This window comes from Watersipora subatra, chromosome 4, assembly GCF_963576615.1.
Source record: "Watersipora subatra chromosome 4, tzWatSuba1.1, whole genome shotgun sequence".
In the NCBI taxonomy this organism is placed as follows: domain Eukaryota; kingdom Metazoa; phylum Bryozoa; class Gymnolaemata; order Cheilostomatida; family Watersiporidae; genus Watersipora; species Watersipora subatra.
In genome coordinates this window covers 6,068,722-6,092,920 of record NC_088711.1, presented here as the reverse complement: position 1 = coordinate 6,092,920, position 24,199 = coordinate 6,068,722, and the positions used below count along the sequence as shown (strand labels likewise).

General features: G+C 33.7%; 1 protein-coding gene across 2 annotated transcripts in view; it reads right to left on the bottom strand.

Annotated features, from left to right (window-relative positions):
• Nucleotides 1–1,477: 1,477 nt before the first annotated feature.
• LOC137393352 (nucleoporin p58/p45-like) overlaps nucleotides 1,478–24,199 on the bottom strand; it is a 42,268-nt gene continuing 19,546 nt past the window's right edge. Inside the window, exons 7-14 of one of the 2 annotated variants that reach the window (XM_068079866.1) lie at nucleotides 9,114–9,196; nucleotides 8,697–8,904; nucleotides 8,318–8,383; nucleotides 5,553–5,636; nucleotides 5,341–5,418; nucleotides 5,122–5,196; nucleotides 2,897–2,993; nucleotides 1,478–1,807 (exon numbers count right to left, since the gene is read on the bottom strand). In XM_068079866.1, coding sequence (XP_067935967.1) covers nucleotides 2,908–2,993; nucleotides 5,122–5,196; nucleotides 5,341–5,418; nucleotides 5,553–5,636; nucleotides 8,318–8,383; nucleotides 8,697–8,904; nucleotides 9,114–9,196 — 680 coding nt within the window. In that variant the 3' untranslated portion in view covers nucleotides 1,478–1,807; nucleotides 2,897–2,907. The remainder of the gene's footprint in view (nucleotides 1,808–2,896; nucleotides 2,994–5,121; nucleotides 5,197–5,340; nucleotides 5,419–5,552; nucleotides 5,637–8,317; nucleotides 8,384–8,696; nucleotides 8,905–9,113; nucleotides 9,197–24,199) is intronic. The other variant, XM_068079864.1, reaches the window with a different exon arrangement.

Here is a 24,199-nt window from a genome sequence, read left to right as displayed (position 1 = left end):
GTGGCGGTTGGAACAGCTGGGGCACTGCAAGACCCCCAGTGGGGATGGGGCGAAGTCCCAGTTGCCAAAGCCTACAGGGCTTTAAAATCATGTATATGATATGGGAAATGAGCACATCTGTAGTAATAAATAAGTTGAGAAAATGATAAAAATCGATGCCTTTGTCCTTTTAGTACAAATGCTGACCGCCATCGGTCTGCTGTAATCTGATCTTAGCCTTTGTCGTAGACAATCGATTAGGATCACAATCTTGTCATGTTACATGAACATATTACATCACTGTATTGTACTGTATGCTGCTTTTATATTGAATGTTGACTATTATAATGGCATTGGTGTACTTGAATCAATGAAATAGAGCTATAGTATACCTTGAGAATTGGCAAAATCTAAAATTTTTTAACCCTAACTATAGTTATACTTAAAAACACACAAATTTTCTAACCATAACTTAGTTAAAGGAGAGTTAGGGTAGCACTACCTCACTGGTTGAATGGAGCTAAGAGTAACAGCTCGATTGTTCTCCTCCATATCACATCAAAACTAGACAAACACGTAAACTATTACATGTACATATCATTTCATTGCAAATGTAACAGAAACAAATGCCCACAGCAAGATTGTTTTTGACACTATCAAGGCTCAATCCAATTTCTAGATGGAAATTAATTATCAAGAAATTGTGACAAACTCAATTATTTGCTGTAAGCTAATTTTTTGACAAGTGCTAGTATATTACTTAATCTTACTAACCTCAGCAGCACCTCTCCCAGATATTTGAGGACAAGAATTCAAACAGCCGAGTACGTCTAATCTTTTAGCAAATACGTTGCATTAGCAGATTAGTACTAAAGTGAGGCTAATTAACTGCCCAGTAATTATTTTAAAATAATATCGAGCATTGTTTTAAATGCACTGACTATTTAGACCTCTGAATATACACATTTGTTTGTATGGACAGTTTCCTAAGCAAATATATGTAATGCCACAGCTAAAGAAAAAGCTAAGAGGGCATTATGACGCTTGTTTAGGGCTTTGTTAGTACAAATATCTCATACTTGGAGAAAAAATGAGAAAGCAAAATTGAACGAAGGACTTTGCAAAATCCAAACACAGCTACTCCCAACTGATTCTGAAAGGATTAAACAATGCTCGCCATACAGTACGTGGTAGCAGTGGATGATGAAGTCTTGGAGTAACACGCGGAGAATGTTACCTGTGAACTACCATCGTTAGTTTGCATCCTCAAAAAGCCTCAATAGACATTGTGGCAGAGGCACCAGTACTCTTTCAAGGTTAGGCACTGGATTTAGTAGCAAGCTAAGGTTGCCTCAACCACTTACCTCTAGCATATGTCATAAAAATGCAAAAAAGTCTCATTTTTTGAAAATACATGTTATACCATGAACGAACCTCAGCCACTCGATACATAGACACACGTGTCCAGGCACCTCACCAATGTTTATCAGCCTACATCTATTAGATACATCTATTGGATACATCTATTAGATGCATCTCAACTCTTGTACAAATACTTGCATGAAACATGAATAAACATAGAGAAATTGTAGCTGAGATACTTGTCATAGACATCTTTACTTGTTTGTTTATAAAGCAGCTGATTAAAAACCGATATAGAAAGGGCTGATATACATAAAATAGCATTGCACCAGTTTGTCAGAGAACTGACAAGAACAAAGCCAAACTCATCGCTATACTTGGACATTGGTTGGGCGCTTAGCTGGAGCAGGCTGCAATGTAAATGACGAACTGGTATTGAGGTCCTGCTGTGAGGGTATTGCCAGACCTACAACATAACATAGATATGTCTATAACAACTTTGAATACAAGGTAAGGAATATTTTGTGAACGTAAGGGTTTGTATATTCATTGGCAAAAGCTAAAAACAATAGCTGTGCAGATATTATGGCAAACAATAAGCCATGAAGGGTAAATAAAGAGACGATATAAAAATACAGCAAGGGGAGCAAAAAAAAAGCAAGCGCAGTGAGTTGTTAGCATCTAACTACATGCAGAGGTGGTGAGTCAGCATGCAGTGAGTCAGCATGCGGTGATCAGTAACAGAATGCTGCAGAGGTGGTGAGTCAGCATGCAGTGATCAGTGACAGAATGCTACAGAGGCGGTGAGTCAGAATACAGTGATAAGTGACAGAATGCTGAAGAGGTGGTGAGTCAGCATGCAGTGAGTCAGCATGCGGTGATCAGTAACAGAATGCTGCAGAGGTGGTGAGTCAGCATGCAGTGATCAGTGACAGGATGCTGAAGAGGTGGTGAGTCAGGATGCTGAAGAGGTGGTGAGTCAGCATGCAGTGATCAGTGACAGGATGCTGAAGAGGTGGTGAGTCAGCATGCAGTGATCAGTGAAAGAATGCTGCAGAGGTGGTGAGTCAGCATACAGTGATAAGTGACAGAATGCTGCAGAGGTGGTGAGTCAGCATGCAGTGATCAGTGACAGAATGCTGCAGAGGTGGTGAGTCAGCATGCAGTGATCAGTGACAGGATGCTGAAGAGATGGTGAGTCAGCATGCAGTGATCAGTGACAGGATGCTGAAGAGGTGGTGAGTCAGCATGCAGTGATCAGTGACAGGATGCTGAAGAGGTGGTGAGTCAGCATGCAGTGATCAGTGACAGGATGCGGGAATTTAGAAGCATGCAATCAGAGCACTCAAACGCTGTTAAACAGTGAGTTTTCTTCACAACACCATTGATGCAACTCGCCTAAATGAAAACTAGTGAGCATCAAGTCAATTTTAAGCTAAGAATCTAATGTCTAAGGCTGTCACTGGCGGTTTGGAGTACGTTGTTGGCAAGCGGGAAACATAAAATAGAAAGGAAACTGAGGGAGGGTTAAATAAGAGTGTAAGTAAGTACGTACCACACAAGCAACTAACCTAGAGGCTTGACAGCCGCTGTAGACGGTGTAGAAAATAATGAAGAGCTGGTGGTGGCTGGTGCAGCACCAAAACCAAAGCCTTCAAATAAATAATAACGAAATCATAAAATAAAGCGCAAAGGATACAAGTCAGAATTTCTATTATGCATCTGGACCGTGGACCAGTTTGTACAAGTAGGTAGTATCGTACAAGTAAGTAGTATCGTACAAGTAGGTAGTATCGTACAAGTAGGTAGTATCGTACAAGTAGGTATTGTACAAGTAGGTAGTATCGTACAAGTAGGTAGTATCGTACAAGTAGGTAGTATCGTACAAGTAGGTACTAATAAACTTACTGTATCTTGCTCTAAAGTAACATGCATATTAGAATGTTTACTTTTCAATATATAGACTAGATATCGACGAATAATGATATACGATATTCTTAATATTAATGCTCAATGTCCTTAAACACTATGTTCCATGGATATTAATAGTCCGAACAAACTCGTTCATCGTTCAAAATAGCATTTCATTGCAGAAGGTCGTAGCTAGCAAAGAAGTTTTACCATCAATTGGAGTTCATAGGATGTTTCTTGTTTGAAATCGCCTCTCTTTTAATGGTGTCCTTGCTAAATAGATACCGACAACACGTTTAAAGTTATATGGGTTATTTATCAATACCTCATCTTTTACTGCATGGGCACAAAACAGTAGGTATATCTTATTAACGCTGCACTAACTCTTGGCTTTACCTCTGACGCTTGAAAACTCTGACTACCGAATGTGACTACCGACTGTGACTACTGAGTATGGCTGAACTTCAGAATCCAAACAAGAACTGCAGACCAATCAGCTGATGAGAATAAATTACTGCTGGATTAGTAAGAGTAAAAATGATGAAGAAGGAGCGTTGATTTCTGACTACTTAGAGAAAATGAAGTTAACGCTTGCCACTACATTCTGTGGGCTACAAACAGCCTTGTTGACTGAGTTCTTATGAGCTGTTGTTATTCAAATATTACTCGTATGTTTCACTTCGGCATAATCGTCAATCAGAGCAATTTCAATCAAAAGGATGCATTATGTGACCATAGTTTTCGCAGAAACAACATTATTCCAATATTCTGTCACAAATTATCTATCACAGAGAGCTCACTTATGGAGTCATTAAAATGCAGCCTCTAGTTTAATTCAACATTTTCATCAACGTAGATTATCAAAACCGCCTGCTGCCTTAAAAAGAATATTCATATAAGCATCAACCCATGAAAAGTCAGTGATGAGATGTTACAGATTGACATAAGCGATGAGATTAAAAGTAAGAGTTGGACACCAGCCATATTGTGACCTCTAAACGAGGTCAGTGAGCCTATACGCCTTATGATGGTTTGAAGAAGACAGATAATTCAGGACAATACATTTAGAACTGATGTGTAAGTCACAGAATTAAATTTACAGAAAGTTGAGGATATGTAAGTGCACCAAAAATAGTGTAATGAACTAATATACCATATTAGTGACAATTATGTTAAATAATGTACCATATTAGTAACAATTCTGTTAACTAATATACCATATTAGTAACAATTCTGTTAACTAATATACCATATTAGTAACAATCCTGTTAACTAATATACCATATTAGTAACAATTCTGTTAACAAAGGTACCATATTAGTAACAATTCTGTTAACAAAGGTACCATATTAGTAACAATTCTGTTAAATAATGTACCATATTAGTAACAATCCTGTTAACTAGTATACCATATTAGTAACAATTCTATTAACAAAGGTACCATATTAGTAACAATTCTGTTAAATAATGTACCATATTAGTAACAATTCTGTTAACCAATATACCATATTAGTAACAATTCTGTTAAATAATGTATCACATTAGTAACATTTCTGTTAACAAAGGTACCATATTAGTAACAATGCTGTTAACTAATATACCGAATTAGTAACAATTCTGTTAACAAAGGTACCATATTAGTAACAATTCTATTAACTAATATACCAAACTAGTAACAATTCTTTTAACTAGTACATCATATTAATCACAATTCTGTTAACTAATGTACCACCATATAGTAACAATGCCAATAACTGTATGCCAAAATGTTTTGTAGAATATCCTCGTTATATTGACTGCACTAAAAGAACAATAAACAAGCCATGCTCAACCATAACGTGGTACACCAGCATGATGGTACACGCTTACCTGTAGGTTTACTTGCTGCCGTTGAACCAAATCCAAAAGAGGGTGCCGATGTTGTGGTAGTGCCAAATCCGAAACCTGCGCAAATATAGCTAAAAGTGTGAAAGTGTGCTCAAGAAGGCAAAGGTCCTTAAAATATGAGCTTAATATTACCGTATGTGTTCACACAATAGCTCATAGCAAAAAGAGACTTTAGCACGTCAACCATCAACAGGTACTTACCTGCTGGTTTGGTAGCAGCTGTACCGGATGAAAATCCAAAAGGAGCTGATGTGGTGGCAGCCGAGCCAAAGCCAAATGCTACAGAGACACATGCGTATATGCGTGTATACAACATATAAACTTATTAGTAAAAGCTAATGTGGTCAATGTTCCATTTGTTTATGGAGAAGCAGCATGCGGGTCTTCAGCCAAAAAGCAGATATAACACTCACTTGGTTTAGCCGCTGCTGGTGCTCCAAAGAGAGTTGATGGTTGTGTGGTGCTTGATCCAAATCCTCCAAAGCCTGTGGATGTACCTGCAATGCCAGTCATTTCATCAACTATTCTAACAAACAAGCACACGCTTTGATTTGAAGAAAAGATAGTTAGTATTATACATCGACCTATTGAAAGGTGTTTTTACAAATTATGTAAATGCAAACATTTCTATGGTGAGAGAGAGTTACCAAATGGCCCTAGAGAAGAGCAAGAGATTTTGCTTTTTGCGATTTTCGTACTTAACTATTCACTCAGTAGTCCACGAGTCACTCAGTACTCCACTAGCCACTCAGTACTCCGCTAGTCACTCTGTACTCCAATCGCCACTCTGTACTCCAATCGCCACTCTGTACTCCACTAGTCACTCTGTACTCCACTAGTCACTCTGTACTCCACTAGTCACTCTGTAATCCACTAGTCACTCTGTACTTCACTAGTCACTCTGTAATCCACTAGTCACTCTGTACTCCACTAGTCACTCAGTACTCCACTAGTCACCATGTACTCCACTAGTCACCATGTACTCCACTAGTCACCATGTACTCCACTAGTCACCATGTACTCCACTAGTCACTATGTACTCCACTAGTCAACATGTACTCCACTAGTCACTATGTACTCCACTAGTCACTATGTACTCCACCAGTGTAAATAACTTGACCACTTCATTTAACTCATTCCTCTACTTAATTTCACTCATCACTCTATAAAGCACCCCTGAGTTCCGATGTCCTTGTTATACGATTGTTTTCACCTTACGATGTGGAACACAAGTTTTTTCATCCTAACCATGCTACATTTTTTTCGCCATAGGACATCAACAAAAATTTCTCTCGAAGTTCAAATTTGGCAGTTGGTGTGCTGAAAAAATCGGAATAACGAAGATGCGATATGCTACTCGCCTAAATCCCTGAAACAGAGATACGTTTCTCTCTTCCCCTCTCCTTTCTCTTAGTTTAGCGTTAATCATTATAAGTTATAGCGAAAACGAAACCAGAAACAGATGGGGAATCAAATTGTAGATGATGACAAAGTTAAGTTTAGTAAAACAAATACTAAAACTTAGCTTTAAGTGTGTGCTTAGTAAGCTAAATTCGTTTAAGTTAAATTCAAAGTTTATGTTATACATCTGTCTTGAAGGTAAGAACTCTCTAAGGTACGTTACTGCACATAGTACATTGCAATGTTACATTTTATTGCAGATCATGAGGACTAAATACACTAAAGTTACCAAGGTTAATACAGGCCTACTATTTTGTTACTAATTTTTAATATGTACAGCACGTAAATAAAATTTTGATGTTTTTTAACAGGGGCTGTTTGCATTAAATAATTACTATGGGTTTCTATACCCCTCTATACGACATTTTCGTCTTTTTGATGCCAACACCGAAACGAATTAACATCGTATGGCGGGGGTCTACTGTACTTCAGTTGTCAGTTTTCATTTCTCTGACACTCCATATTCTGCTAATCACTCCCTAAAGGCCTGGCTACCCACACAGACCGAATGCATCGCTGACGCGTAGTGTAAATATTCGCTGCACTTATACACACCAACAATACTACATGATGCATCGCGTTGACAAATAGATCGACCAATGAGAATTGGCCTCAATTGCGTGAAGACCATAACGCCCTTGTTGGAATTTTAAGTAACATTACTAAAGTATCACCAAGAAAGTGGTACTGCAACATGAATAATCAACAATTTGTCACAAAACTAGCGTTTGTCCAGATATTTGCATTGCTATATTTTGCGCAAAGAAAAAAATGGTACACACTAATGATGAAACAACAAGTACATGAATACTCCGTTCATGACATAAACTAAAGAAAAAGGATTTAAACGTATTTAACCAAGTCAATCATCTGAAATGTTTTAGAAATAGTTACAATCTATATATACATAAATTTCAAACTCCGTGTGTATTTAGTTCAGTTTGTCCAGCTATAGCTATTAAAATGAAGAATCCGTATCGCAGAAGATTTGATCTTTGAACCTACCGTTCACCAGGCAAATGTTTTACCAATTTAACTACACCAGATTGATTGATTCTTTGGGCAATATATGTCACTAGTTGGGTTAAAATACTCCACCGCTCTCCGTTACAGCGCAATGTAAATTTATGCTTGCTCTTCCATGAGAGCAAATCGTTGTTAGTAAGTCTAGTTGTTAGTTGTCTAGCTCTTGTTAGTAAGCTTACTCAAATTAGCCATTGGCAATGTGCTAAGCTAATGGCAAGCAAATACACTACCTCTCATTGTTTATAAGCTGATTTTTAATACCGGTGCAATACCAGGCATTCCGCTAGTATATACTAATGGCTTTCATATATCTGTTACAAGTGAGAATATTCTTCAACATACATAGTTGTTTGTGTGGAGCCTTGTCATAGTTGCCCAAAAACCAATTGTGATTGCGACTAACATGCATTTGAAATGAATAAAATTGAATAGAAATCATAATAATCAACTACTTCAGCCAACTACTGATGCATCGAATTTATCTCTGAGGTAGACCAACACATTTGTTTTGAAACGATGCATCTACAAGACATTGACTACTCAAATGATGCAGTTAGTCAGTGTGTGTAGCCTCATTAGCTGATAGTGATGTCACAAGACATTGATGGCTCTACTGGTCACCAGAACTTTTAACTTAGTAGTAAGCTGAGTGATGATGATGATAGATAATGGAGAGAAGACAATAACTAACCTCCAAACAAACCAGTAGTAGGAGGTTGAGTAGATGCGACGGGCGCAGCAAGACCAAGCTCATTTCCTGTAAGACAACCAATCCTTGATTATTGATGCTGAGCAAAATATCATGCGAGCATTTCAAATGTTAGCACAGCATTCGCATGTATGGTGTACCAATAAACTCAGATGAGATTCTATTTTTAAAACTGTTAAAAAAGCCAATAGTAAATCATTAGTTTAAAACATACTTGAAACATAAGATAATAATTCCACAAGCAGACCGCTTTTTTTGTCAGAAAGCTTATCACCACAAACACTGCTCGCCGGTCATAAGCTTAGAATATTGCATGACACTGGTCACAAGACGATATAGGAAAGATTACGATATCACTTACCAGTTTGCTGCAAAGCCTGTCTGTTCATGGCAGCATTCATCATCATGACTGCATAGCTGGAGAGGCCGGTAAAGGGAGTTGGCCCCAGTGGCTGTGATGTACGGGGCAACTTGCTCTTATTGGTCACTGACTTTTTTCGCTGCTCAAACACATCTGTTTCATCATTGTGGAAAACTTTACGATAAGCCAGGTATTGATCCTTCTGTTCCTGAGGACAGCAACTATTTTTTATTAGACTGTGTATAATTGGTCTCATTGAAACACTTGCCTAATCTAATGACGACCTTGAACTCGATTACAGGGCAAAAGTGCAGGTCAGAAACATGCCATTAATTTATACCAAAACACAAGGATGTAATGGAGTCCACATGAACAAGCACAAATGTATAATGGCGCATCATGGCATGATTTACTTACCTTAACCTGCTCATGAATGCTCTGGAGTTGCGCCGCTAATGCGATGAATGTTTCATGTAACTTTTTGAGACAAATGAATACATCTACAAAGTTAAAAGAATTGTAGCGTCTAAAAAAGCAGAACAAGGAAACGACACGCATATTAACAACATCTCAATGAAGATAAACCAGCAGGTCCCTGATGAAATATCAAGTCTTGTAAGTGTAGCAGATGTACAAGAACTATGTAGAGTGGGAAGATTTTTGAGCTCACAACTAGGAGTTAACTGCTCATGAGCAGTAATGGCTCAATCAAAGATAACCATGATGTGTTTATGATTCGCATATTTTAGTATTTCTGGTCAGACAAGTGTACCAATAGATCTGAAGAACCTTGCTTTTAGTTAAGCAAACAAATATATCTGATATATATTTAACACATGATTCCAGAGTACTCCAAACTTTTGCAAACAAAAGCAGATATCTGTGCTCCTTAACTCTTTTGCTAACTTTTCTTACTCTTACGCAACTAAATATTCAGTAAAACCTAATAGTTGACAATGTATCATATGTCATACCTTTTAAACCATAAGGTCTGTGAAATAGACTATGTATCATATGTCATACCTTTTAAACCATAAGGTCTGTGAAATAGACAATGTATCATATGTCATACCTTTTAAACCATAAGGTCTGTGAAATAGACAATGTATCATATGTCATACATTTTAAACCATAAGGTCTGTGAAATAGACAATGTATCATATGTCATACCTTTTAAACCATAAGGTCTGTGAAATAGACTATGTATCATATGTCATACCTTTTAAACCATAAGGTCAGTGAAATAGACTATGTATCATACGTCATACCTTTTAAACCATAAGGTCTGTGAAATAGACAATGTATCATATGTCATACCTTTTAAACCATAAGGTCTGTGAAATAGACAATGTATCATATGTCATACCTTTTAAACCATAAGGTCTGTGAAATAGACAATGTATCATATGTCATACCTTTTAAACCATAAGGTCTGTGAAATAGACTATGTATCATATGGCATACCTTTTAAACCATAAGGTCAGTGAAATAGACAATGTATCATATGTCATACCTTTTAAACCATAAGGTCTGTGAAATAGACAATGTATCATATGTCATACCTTTTAAACCATAAGGTCTGTGAAATAGACTATGTATCATATGGCATACCTTTTAAACCATAAGGTCAGTGAAATAGACAATGTATCATATGTCATACCTTTTAAACCATAAGGTCAGTGAAATAGACAATGTATCATATGTCATACCTTTTAAACCATAAGGTCTGTGAAATAGACAATGTATCATATGTCATACCTTTTAAACCATAAGGTCTGTGAAATAGACTATGTATCATATGGCATACCTTTTAAACCATAAGGTCAGTGAAATAGACTATGTATCATATGTCATACCTTTTAAACCATAATGTCTGTGAAATAGACTATGTATCATATGTCATACCTTTTAAACCATAAGGTCTGTGAAATAGACAATGTATCATATGTCATACCTTTTAAACCATAAGGTCTGTGAAATAGACAATGTATCATATGTCATACCTTTTAAACCATAAGGTCTGTGAAATAGACTATGTATCATATGTCATACCTTTTAAACCATAAGGTCTGTGAAATAGACAATGTATCATATGTCATACCTTTTAAACCATAAGGTCTGTGAAATAGACAATGTATCATATGTCATACCTTTTAAACCATAAGGTCTGTGAAATAGACTATGTATCATATGTCATACCTTTTAAACCATAAGGTCTGTGAAATAGACAATGTATCATATGTCATACCTTTTAAACCATAAGGTCTGTGAAATAGACAATGTATCATATGTCATACCTTTTAAACCATAAGGTCTGTGAAATAGACAATGTATCATATGTCATACCTTTTAAACCATAAGGTCTGTGAAATAGACTATGTATCATATGTCATACCTTTTAAACCATAAGGTCTGTGAAATAGACAATGTATCATATGTCATACCTTTTAAACCATAAGGTCTGTGAAATAGACAATGTATCATATGTCATACCTTTTAAACCATAAGGTCTGTGAAATAGACTATGTATCATATGTCATACCTTTTAAACCATAAGGTCTGTGAAATAGACTATGTATCATATGTCATACCTTTTAAACCATAAGGTCAGTGAAATAGACTATGTATCATATGTCATACCTTTTAAACCATAAGGTCTGTGAAATAGACAATGTATCATATGGCATACCTTTTAAACCATAAGGTCTGTGAAATAGACAATGCATCATATGTCATACCTTTTAAACCATAAGGTCTGTGAAATAGACTATGTATCATATGTCATACCTTTTAAACCATAAGGTCTGTGAAATAGACAATGTATCATATGTCATACCTTTTAAACCATAAGGTCTGTGAAATAGACAATGTATCATATGGCATACCTTTTAAACCATAAGGTCTGGGAAATAGACAATGTATCATATGTCATACCTTTTAAACCATAAGGTCTGTGAAATAGACAATGTATCATATGGCATACCTTTTAAACCATAAGGTCTGTGAAATAGACAATGTATCATATGTCATACCTTTTAAACCATAAGGTCTGTGAAATAGACTATGTATCATACGTCATACCTTTTAAACCATAAGGTCTGTGAAATAGACTATGTATCATATGTCATACCTTTTAAACCATAAGGTCTGTGAAATAGACTGTGTATCATATGTCATACCTTTTAAACCATAAGGTCAGTGAAATAGACAATGTATCATATGTCATACCTTTTAAACCATAAGGTCTGTGAAATAGACTATGTATCATATGTCATACCTTTTAAACCATAAGGTCAGTGAAATAGACAATGTATCATATGTCATACCTTTTAAACCATAAGGTCTGTGAAATAGACTATGTATCATATGTCATACCTTTTAAACCATAAGGTCAGTGAAATAGACTATGTATCATATGTCATACCTTTTAAACCATAAGGTCAGTGAAATAGACAATGTATCATATGTCATACCTTTTAAACCATAAGGTCTGTGAAATAGACTATGTATCATATGTCATACCTTTTAAACCATAAGGTCAGTGAAATAGACAATGTATCATATGTCATACCTTTTAAACCATAAGGTCTGTGAAATAGACTATGTATCATATGTCATACCTTTTAAACCATAAGGTCAGTGAAATAGACAATGTATCATATGTCATACCTTTTAAACCATAAGGTCAGTGAAATAGACTATGTATCATATGTCATACCTTTTAAACCATAAGGTCAGTGAAATAGACAATGTATCATATGTCATACCTTTTAAACCATAAGGTCTGTGAAATAGACTATGTATCATATGTCATACCTTTTAAACCATAAGGTCAGTGAAATAGACTATGTATCATATGTCATACCTTTTAAACCATAAGGTCAGTGAAATAGACAATGTATCATATGTCATACCTTTTAAACCATAAGGTCTGTGAAATAGACTATGTATCATATGTCATACCTTTTAAACCATAAGGTCAGTGAAATAGACAATGTATCATATGTCATACCTTTTAAACCATAAGGTCTGTGAAATAGACTATGTATCATATGTCATACCTTTTAAACCATAAGGTCAGTGAAATAGACAATGTATCATATGTCATACCTTTTAAACCATAAGGTCTGTGAAATAGACTATGTATCATATGGCATACCTTTTAAACCATAAGGTCAGTGAAATAGACTATGTATCATATGTCATACCTTTTAAACCATAAGGTCAGTGAAATAGACAATGTATCATATGTCATACCTTTTAAACCATAAGGTCTGTGAAATAGACAATGTATCATATGGCATACCTTTTAAACCATAAGGTCTGTGAAATAGACTATGTATCATATGGCATACCTTTTAAACCATAAGGTCGGTGAAATAGACAATGTATCATATGTCATACCTTTTAAACCATAAGGTCTGTGAAATAGACTATGTATCATATGTCATACCTTTTAAACCATAAGGTCAGTGAAATAGACTATGTATCATACGTCATACCTTTTAAACCATAAGGTCTGTGAAATAGACAATGTATCATATGTCATACCTTTTAAACCATAAGGTCTGTGAAATAGACAATGTATCATATGTCATACCTTTTAAACCATAAGGTCTGTGAAATAGACAATGTATCATATGTCATACCTTTTAAACCATAAGGTCTGTGAAATAGACAATGTATCATATGTCATACCTTTTAAACCATAAGGTCTGGGAAATAGACAATGTATCATATGTCATACCTTTTAAACCATAAGGTCTGTGAAATAGACAATGTATCATATGGCATACCTTTTAAACCATAAGGTCTGTGAAATAGACAATGTATCATATGTCATACCTTTTAAACCATAAGGTCTGTGAAATAGACTATGTATCATACGTCATACCTTTTAAACCATAAGGTCTGTGAAATAGACTATGTATCATATGTCATACCTTTTAAACCATAAGGTCTGTGAAATAGACTGTGTATCATATGTCATACCTTTTAAACCATAAGGTCAGTGAAATAGACAATGTATCATATGTCATACCTTTTAAACCATAAGGTCTGTGAAATAGACTATGTATCATATGTCATACCTTTTAAACCATAAGGTCAGTGAAATAGACAATGTATCATATGTCATACCTTTTAAACCATAAGGTCTGTGAAATAGACTATGTATCATATGTCATACCTTTTAAACCATAAGGTCAGTGAAATAGACTATGTATCATATGTCATACCCTTTAAACCATAAGGTCAGTGAAATAGACAATGTATCATATGTCATACCTTTTAAACCATAAGGTCTGTGAAATAGACTATGTATCATATGTCATACCTTTTAAACCATAAGGTCTGTGAAATAGACAGTGTATCATATGTCATACCTTTTAAACCATAAGGTCTGTGAAATAGACTATGTATCATATGTCATACCTTTTAAACCATAAGGTCTGTGAAATAGACTATGTATCATATGGCATACCTTTTAAACCATAAGGTCAGTGAAATAGACAATGTATCATATGTCATACCTTTTAAACCATAAGGTCTGTGAAATAGACAATGTATCATATGTCATACCTTTTAAACCATAAGGTCTGTGAAATAGACTATGTATCATATGGCATACCTTTTAAACCATAAGGTCAGTGAAATAGACTATGTATCATATGTCATACCTTTTAAACCATAATGTCTGTGAAATAGACTATGTATCATATGTCATACCTTTTAAACCATAAGGTCTGTGAAATAGACAATGTATCATATGTCATACCTTTTAAACCATAAGGTCTGTGAAATAGACAATGTATCATATGTCATACCTTTTAAACCATAAGGTCTGTGAAATAGACTATGTATCATATGTCATACCTTTTAAACCATAAGGTCTGTGAAATAGACTATGTATCATATGTCATACCTTTTAAACCATAAGGTCAGTGAAATAGACTATGTATCATATGTCATACCTTTTAAACCATAAGGTCTGTGAAATAGACAATGTATCATATGTCATACCTTTTAAACCATAAGGTCTGTGAAATAGACTATGTATCATATGGCATACCTTTTAAACCATAAGGTCAGTGAAATAGACAATGTATCATATGTCATACCTTTTAAACCATAAGGTCTGTGAAATAAACAATGTATCATATGTCATACCTTTTAAACCATAAGGTCTGTGAAATAGACTATGTATCATATGGCATACCTTTTAAACCATAAGGTCAGTGAAATAGACAATGTATCATATGTCATACCTTTTAAACCATAAGGTCAGTGAAATAGACAATGTATCATATGTCATACCTTTTAAACCATAAGGTCTGTGAAATAGACAATGTATCATATGTCATACCTTTTAAACCATAAGGTCTGTGAAATAGACTATGTATCATATGGCATACCTTTTAAACCATAAGGTCAGTGAAATAGACTATGTATCATATGTCATACCTTTTAAACCATAATGTCTGTGAAATAGACTATGTATCATATGTCATACCTTTTAAACCATAAGGTCTGTGAAATAGACAATGTATCATATGTCATACCTTTTAAACCATAAGGTCTGTGAAATAGACAATGTATCATATGTCATACCTTTTAAACCATAAGGTCTGTGAAATAGACTATGTATCATATGTCATACCTTTTAAACCATAAGGTCTGTGAAATAGACAATGTATCATATGTCATACCTTTTAAACCATAAGGTCTGTGAAATAGACAATGTATCATATGTCATACCTTTTAAACCATAAGGTCTGTGAAATAGACTATGTATCATATGTCATACCTTTTAAACCATAAGGTCTGTGAAATAGACTATGTATCATATGTCATACCTTTTAAACCATAAGGTCAGTGAAATAGACAATGTATCATATGTCATACCTTTTAAACCATAAGGTCTGTGAAATAGACTATGTATCATATGTCATACCTTTTAAACCATAAGGTCAGTGAAATAGACTATGTATCATATGTCATACCTTTTAAACCATAAGGTCTGTGAAATAGACTATGTATCATATGTCATACCTTTTAAACCATAAGGTCAGTGAAATAGACTATGTATCATACGTCATACCTTTTAAACCATAAGGTCTGTGAAATAGACAATGTATCATATGTCATACCTTTTAAACCATAAGGTCTGTGAAATAGACTATGTATCATATGTCATACCTTTTAAACCATAAAGTCTGTGAAATAGACAATGTATCATATGGCATACCTTTTAAACCATAAGGTCTGTGAAATAGACTATGTATCATATGTCATACCTTTTAAACCATAAGGTCTGTGAAATAGACAATGTATCATATGTCATACCTTTTAAACCATAAGGTCTGTGAAATAGACAATGTATCATATGTCATACCTTTTAAACCATAAGGTCTGTGAAATAGACTATGTATCATATGGCATACCTTTTAAACCATAAGGTCAGTGAAATAGACAATGTATCATATGTCATACCTTTTAAACCATAAGGTCTGTGAAATAGACTATGTATCATATGGCATACCTTTTAAACCATAAGGTCAGTGAAATAGACTATGTATCATATGTCATACCTTTTAAACCATAATGTCTGTGAAATAGACTATGTATCATATGTCATACCTTTTAAACCATAAGGTCTGTGAAATAGACAATGTATCATATGTCATACCTTTTAAACCATAAGGTCTGTGAAATAGACAATGTATCATATGTCATACCTTTTAAACCATAAGGTCTGTGAAATAGACTATGTATCATATGTCATACCTTTTAAACCATAAGGTCTGTGAAATAGACAATGTATCATATGTCATACCTTTTAAACCATAAGGTCTGTGAAATAGACAATGTATCATATGTCATACCTTTTAAACCATAAGGTCTGTGAAATAGACTATGTATCATATGTCATACCTTTTAAACCATAAGGTCTGTGAAATAGACTATGTATCATATGTCATACCTTTTAAACCATAAGGTCAGTGAAATAGACTATGTATCATATGTCATACCTTTTAAACCATAAGGTCTGTGAAATAGACAATGTATCATATGGCATACCTTTTAAACCATAAGGTCTGTGAAATAGACAATGCATCATATGTCATACCTTTTAAACCATAAGGTCTGTGAAATAGACTATGTATCATATGTCATACCTTTTAAACCATAAGGTCTGTGAAATAGACAATGTATCATATGTCATACCTTTTAAACCATAAGGTCTGTGAAATAGACAATGTATCATATGGCATACCTTTTAAACCATAAGGTCTGTGAAATAGACAATATATCATATGTCATACCTTTTAAACCATAAGGTCTGTGAAATAGACAATGTATCATATGGCATACCTTTTAAACCATAAGGTCTGTGAAATAGACAATGTATCATATGTCATACCTTTTAAACCATAAGGTCTGTGAAATAGACTATGTATCATACGTCATACCTTTTAAACCATAAGGTCTGTGAAATAGACTATGTATCATATGTCATACCTTTTAAACCATAAGGTCTGTGAAATAGACTGTGTATCATATGTCATACCTTTTAAACCATAAGGTCAGTGAAATAGACAATGTATCATATGTCATACCTTTTAAACCATAAGGTCTGTGAAATAGACTATGTATCATATGTCATACCTTTTAAACCATAAGGTCAGTGAAATAGACTATGTATCATATGTCATACCTTTTAAACCATAAGGTCAGTGAAATAGACAATGTATCATATGTCATACCTTTTAAACCATAAGGTCTGTGAAATAGACTATGTATCATATGTCATACCTTTTAAACCATAAGGTCAGTGAAATAGACAATGTATCATATGTCATACCTTTTAAACCATAAGGTCTGTGAAATAGACTATGTATCATATGTCATACCTTTTAAACCATAAGGTCAGTGAAATAGACAATGTATCATATGTCATACCTTTTAAACCATAAGGTCAGTGAAATAGACTATGTATCATATGTCATACCTTTTAAACCATAAGGTCTGTGAAATAGACAATGTATCATATGTCATACCTTTTAAACCATAAGGTCTGTGAAATAGACAATGTATCATATGTCATACCTTTTAAACCATAAGGTCTGTGAAATAGACTATGTATCATATGTCATACCTTTTAAACCATAAGGTCTGTGAAATAGACTATGTATCATATGTCATACCTTTTAAACCATAAGGTCTGTGAAATAGACAATGTATCATATGGCATACCTTTTAAACCATAAGGTCTGTGAAATAGACAATGCATCATATGTCATACCTTTTAAACCATAAGGTCTGTGAAATAGACTATGTATCATATGTCATACCTTTTAAACCATAAGGTCTGTGAAATAGACAATGTATCATATGTCATACCTTTTAAACCATAAGGTCTGTGAAATAGACAATGTATCATATGGCATACCTTTTAAACCATAAGGTCTGTGAAATAGACAATGTATCATATGTCATACCTTTTAAACCATAAGGTCTGTGAAATAGACAATGTATCATATGGCATACCTTTTAAACCATAAGGTCTGTGAAATAGACAATGTATCATATGGCATACCTTTTAAACCATAAGGTCTGTGAAATAGACAATATATCATATGTCATACCTTTTAAACCATAAGGTCTGTGAAATAGACAATGTATCATATGGCATACCTTTTAAACCATAAGGTCTGTGAAATAGACAATGTATCATATGTCATACCTTTTAAACCATAAGGTCTGTGAAATAGACTATGTATCATACGTCATACCTTTTAAACCATAAGGTCTGTGAAATAGACTATGTATCATATGTCATACCTTTTAAACCATAAGGTCTGTGAAATAGACTGTGTATCATATGTCATACCTTTTAAACCATAAGGTCAGTGAAATAGACAATGTATCATATGTCATACCTTTTAAACCATAAGGTCTGTGAAATAGACTATGTATCATATGTCATACCTTTTAAACCATAAGGTCAGTGAAATAGACTATGTATCATATGTCATACCTTTTAAACCATAAGGTCAGTGAAATAGACAATGTATCATATGTCATACCTTTTAAACCATAAGGTCTGTGAAATAGACTATGTATCATATGTCATACCTTTTAAACCATAAGGTCAGTGAAATAGACAATGTATCATATGTCATACCTTTTAAACCATAAGGTCTGTGAAATAGACTATGTATCATATGTCATACCTTTTAAACCATAAGGTCAGTGAAATAGACAATGTATCATATGTCATACCTTTTAAACCATAAGGTCAGTGAAATAGACTATGTATCATATGTCATACCTTTTAAACCATAAGGTCTGTGAAATAGACAATGTATCATATGTCATACCTTTTAAACCATAAGGTCTGTGAAATAGACAATGTATCATATGTCATACCTTTTAAACCATAAGGTCTGTGAAATAGACTATGTATCATATGTCATACCTTTTAAACCATAAGGTCTGTGAAATAGACTATGTATCATATGTCATACCTTTTAAACCATAAGGTCTGTGAAATAGACAATGTATCATATGGCATACCTTTTAAACCATAAGGTCTGTGAAATAGACAATGCATCATATGTCATACCTTTTAAACCATAAGGTCTGTGAAATAGACTATGTATCATATGTCATACCTTTTAAACCATAAGGTCTGTGAAATAGACAATGTATCATATGTCATACCTTTTAAACCATAAGGTCTGTGAAATAGACAATGTATCATATGGCATACCTTTTAAACCATAAGGTCTGTGAAATAGACAATGTATCATATGTCATACCTTTTAAACCATAAGGTCTGTGAAATAGACAATGTATCATATGGCATACCTTTTAAACCATAAGGTCTGTGAAATAGACAATGTATCATATGGCATACCTTTTAAACCATAAGGTCTGTGAAATAGACAATGCATCATATGTCATACCTTTTAAACCATAAGGTCTGTGAAATAGACTATGTATCATATGTCATACCTTTTAAACCATAAGGTCTGTGAAATAGACAATGTATCATATGTCATACCTTTTAAACCATAAGGTCTGTGAAATAGACAATGTATCATATGTCATACCTTTTAAACCATAAGGTCTGTGAAATAGACAATGTATCATATGTCATACCTTTTAAACCATAAGGTCTGTGAAATAGACAATGTATCATATGTCATACCTTTTAAACCATAAGGTCTGTGAAATAGACAATGTATCATATGTCATACCTTTTAAACCATGAGGTCTGTGAAATAGACTATGTATCATATGTCCTACCTTTTAAACCATAAGGTCTGTGAAATAGACTATGTATCATATGTCATACCTTTTAAACCATAAGGTCAGTGAAATAGACTATGTATCATATGGCATACCTTTTAAACCATAAGGTCTGTGAAATAGACAATGTATCATATGGCATACCTTTTAAACCATAAGGTCTGTGAAATAGACTATGTATCATATGGCATACCTTTTAAACCATAAGGTCGGTGAAATAGACAATGTATCATATGTCATACCTTTTAAACCATAAGGTCTGTGAAATAGACTATGTATCATATGTCATACCTTTTAAACCATAAGGTCTGTGAAATAGACAATGTATCATATGTCATACCTTTTAAACCATAAGGTCTGTGAAATAGACAATGTATCATATGGCATACCTTTTAAACCATAAGGTCTGTGAAATAGACAATGTATCATATGTCATACCTTTTAAACCATAAGGTCAGTGAAATAGACTATGTATCATATGTCATACCTTTTAAACCATAAGGTCAGTGAAATAGACTATGTATCATATGTCATACCTTTTAAACCATAAGGTCAGTGAAATAGACTATGTATCATATGGCATACCTTTTAAACCATAAGGTCTGTGAAATAGACAATGTATCATATGGCATACCTTTTAAACCATAAGGTCTGTGAAATAGACTATGTATCATATGGCATACCTTTTAAACCATAAGGTCTGTGAAATAGACAATGTATCATATGTCATACCTTTTAAACCATAAGGTCAGTGAAATAGACAATGTATCATATGTCATACCTTTTAAACCATAAGGTCTGTGAAATAGACTATGTATCATATGTCATACCTTTTAAACCATAAGGTCAGTGAAATAGACTATGTATCATATGTCATACCTTTTAAACCATAAGGTCAGTGAAATAGACAATGTATCATATGTCATACCTTTTAAACCATAAGGTCTGTGAAATAGACTATGTATCATATGTCATACCTTTTAAACCATAAGGTCAGTGAAATAGACAATGTATCATATGTCATACCTTTTAAACCATAAGGTCTGTGAAATAGACTATGTATCATATGTCATACCTTTTAAACCATAAGGTCAGTGAAATAGACAATGTATCATATGTCATACCTTTTAAACCATAAGGTCAGTGAAATAGACTATGTATCATATGTCATACCTTTTAAACCATAAGGTCAGTGAAATAGACAATGTATCATATGTCATACCTTTTAAACCATAAGGTCTGTGAAATAGACTATGTATCATATGTCATACCTTTTAAACCATAAGGTCAGTGAAATAGACTATGTATCATATGTCATACCTTTTAAACCATAAGGTCAGTGAAATAGACAATGTATCATATGTCATACCTTTTAAACCATAAGGTCTGTGAAATAGACTATGTATCATATGTCATACCTTTTAAACCATAAGGTCAGTGAAATAGACAATGTATCATATGTCATACCTTTTAAACCATAAGGTCTGTGAAATAGACTATGTATCATATGTCATACCTTTTAAACCATAAGGTCAGTGAAATAGACAATGTATCATATGTCATACCTTTTAAACCATAAGGTCTGTGAAATAGACTATGTATCATATGGCATACCTTTTAAACCATAAGGTCAGTGAAATAGACTATGTATCATATGTCATACCTTTTAAACCATAAGGTCAGTGAAATAGACAATGTATCATATGTCATACCTTTTAAACCATAAGGTCTGTGAAATAGACAATGTATCATATGGCATACCTTTTAAACCATAAGGTCTGTGAAATAGACTATGTATCATATGGCATACCTTTTAAACCATAAGGTCGGTGAAATAGACAATGTATCATATGTCATACCTTTTAAACCATAAGGTCTGTGAAATAGACTATGTATCATATGTCATACCTTTTAAACCATAAGGTCAGTGAAATAGACTATGTATCATACGTCATACCTTTTAAACCATAAGGTCTGTGAAATAGACAATGTATCATATGTCATACCTTTTAAACCATAAGGTCTGTGAAATAGACAATGTATCATATGTCATACCTTTTAAACCATAAGGTCTGTGAAATAGACAATGTATCATATGTCATACCTTTTAAACCATAAGGTCTGTGAAATAGACAATGTATCATATGTCATACCTTTTAAACCATAAGGTCTGGGAAATAGACAATGTATCATATGTCATACCTTTTAAACCATAAGGTCTGTGAAATAGACAATGTATCATATGGCATACCTTTTAAACCATAAGGTCTGTGAAATAGACAATGTATCATATGTCATACCTTTTAAACCATAAGGTCTGTGAAATAGACTATGTATCATACGTCATACCTTTTAAACCATAAGGTCTGTGAAATAGACTATGTATCATATGTCATACCTTTTAAACCATAAGGTCTGTGAAATAGACTGTGTATCATATGTCATACCTTTTAAACCATAAGGTCAGTGAAATAGACAATGTATCATATGTCATACCTTTTAAACCATAAGGTCTGTGAAATAGACTATGTATCATATGTCATACCTTTTAAACCATAAGGTCAGTGAAATAGACAATGTATCATATGTCATACCTTTTAAACCATAAGGTCTGTGAAATAGACTATGTATCATATGTCATACCTTTTAAACCATAAGGTCAGTGAAATAGACTATGTATCATATGTCATACCCTTTAAACCATAAGGTCAGTGAAATAGACAATGTATCATATGTCATACCTTTTAAACCATAAGGTCTGTGAAATAGACTATGTATCATATGTCATACCTTTTAAACCATAAGGTCTGTGAAATAGACAGTGTATCATATGTCATACCTTTTAAACCATAAGGTCTGTGAAATAGACTATGTATCATATGTCATACCTTTTAAACCATAAGGTCTGTGAAATAGACTATGTATCATATGGCATACCTTTTAAACCATAAGGTCAGTGAAATAGACAATGTATCATATGTCATACCTTTTAAACCATAAGGTCTGTGAAATAGACAATGTATCATATGTCATACCTTTTAAACCATAAGGTCTGTGAAATAGACTATGTATCATATGGCATACCTTTTAAACCATAAGGTCAGTGAAATAGACTATGTATCATATGTCATACCTTTTAAACCATAATGTCTGTGAAATAGACTATGTATCATATGTCATACCTTTTAAACCATAAGGTCTGTGAAATAGACAATGTATCATATGTCATACCTTTTAAACCATAAGGTCTGTGAAATAGACAATGTATCATATGTCATACCTTTTAAACCATAAGGTCTGTGAAATAGACTATGTATCATATGTCATACCTTTTAAACCATAAGGTCTGTGAAATAGACTATGTATCATATGTCATACCTTTTAAACCATAAGGTCAGTGAAATAGACTATGTATCATATGTCATACCTTTTAAACCATAAGGTCTGTGAAATAGACAATGTATCATATGTCATACCTTTTAAACCATAAGGTCTGTGAAATAGACTATGTATCATATGGCATACCTTTTAAACCATAAGGTCAGTGAAATAGACAATGTATCATATGTCATACCTTTTAAACCATAAGGTCTGTGAAATAAACAATGTATCATATGTCATACCTTTTAAACCATAAGGTCTGTGAAATAGACTATGTATCATATGGCATACCTTTTAAACCATAAGGTCAGTGAAATAGACAATGTATCATATGTCATACCTTTTAAACCATAAGGTCAGTGAAATAGACAATGTATCATATGTCATACCTTTTAAACCATAAGGTCTGTGAAATAGACAATGTATCATATGTCATACCTTTTAAACCATAAGGTCTGTGAAATAGACTATGTATCATATGGCATACCTTTTAAACCATAAGGTCAGTGAAATAGACTATGTATCATATGTCATACCTTTTAAACCATAATGTCTGTGAAATAGACTATGTATCATATGTCATACCTTTTAAACCATAAGGTCTGTGAAATAGACAATGTATCATATGTCATACCTTTTAAACCATAAGGTCTGTGAAATAGACAATGTATCATATGTCATACCTTTTAAACCATAAGGTCTGTGAAATAGACTATGTATCATATGTCATACCTTTTAAACCATAAGGTCTGTGAAATAGACAATGTATCATATGTCATACCTTTTAAACCATAAGGTCTGTGAAA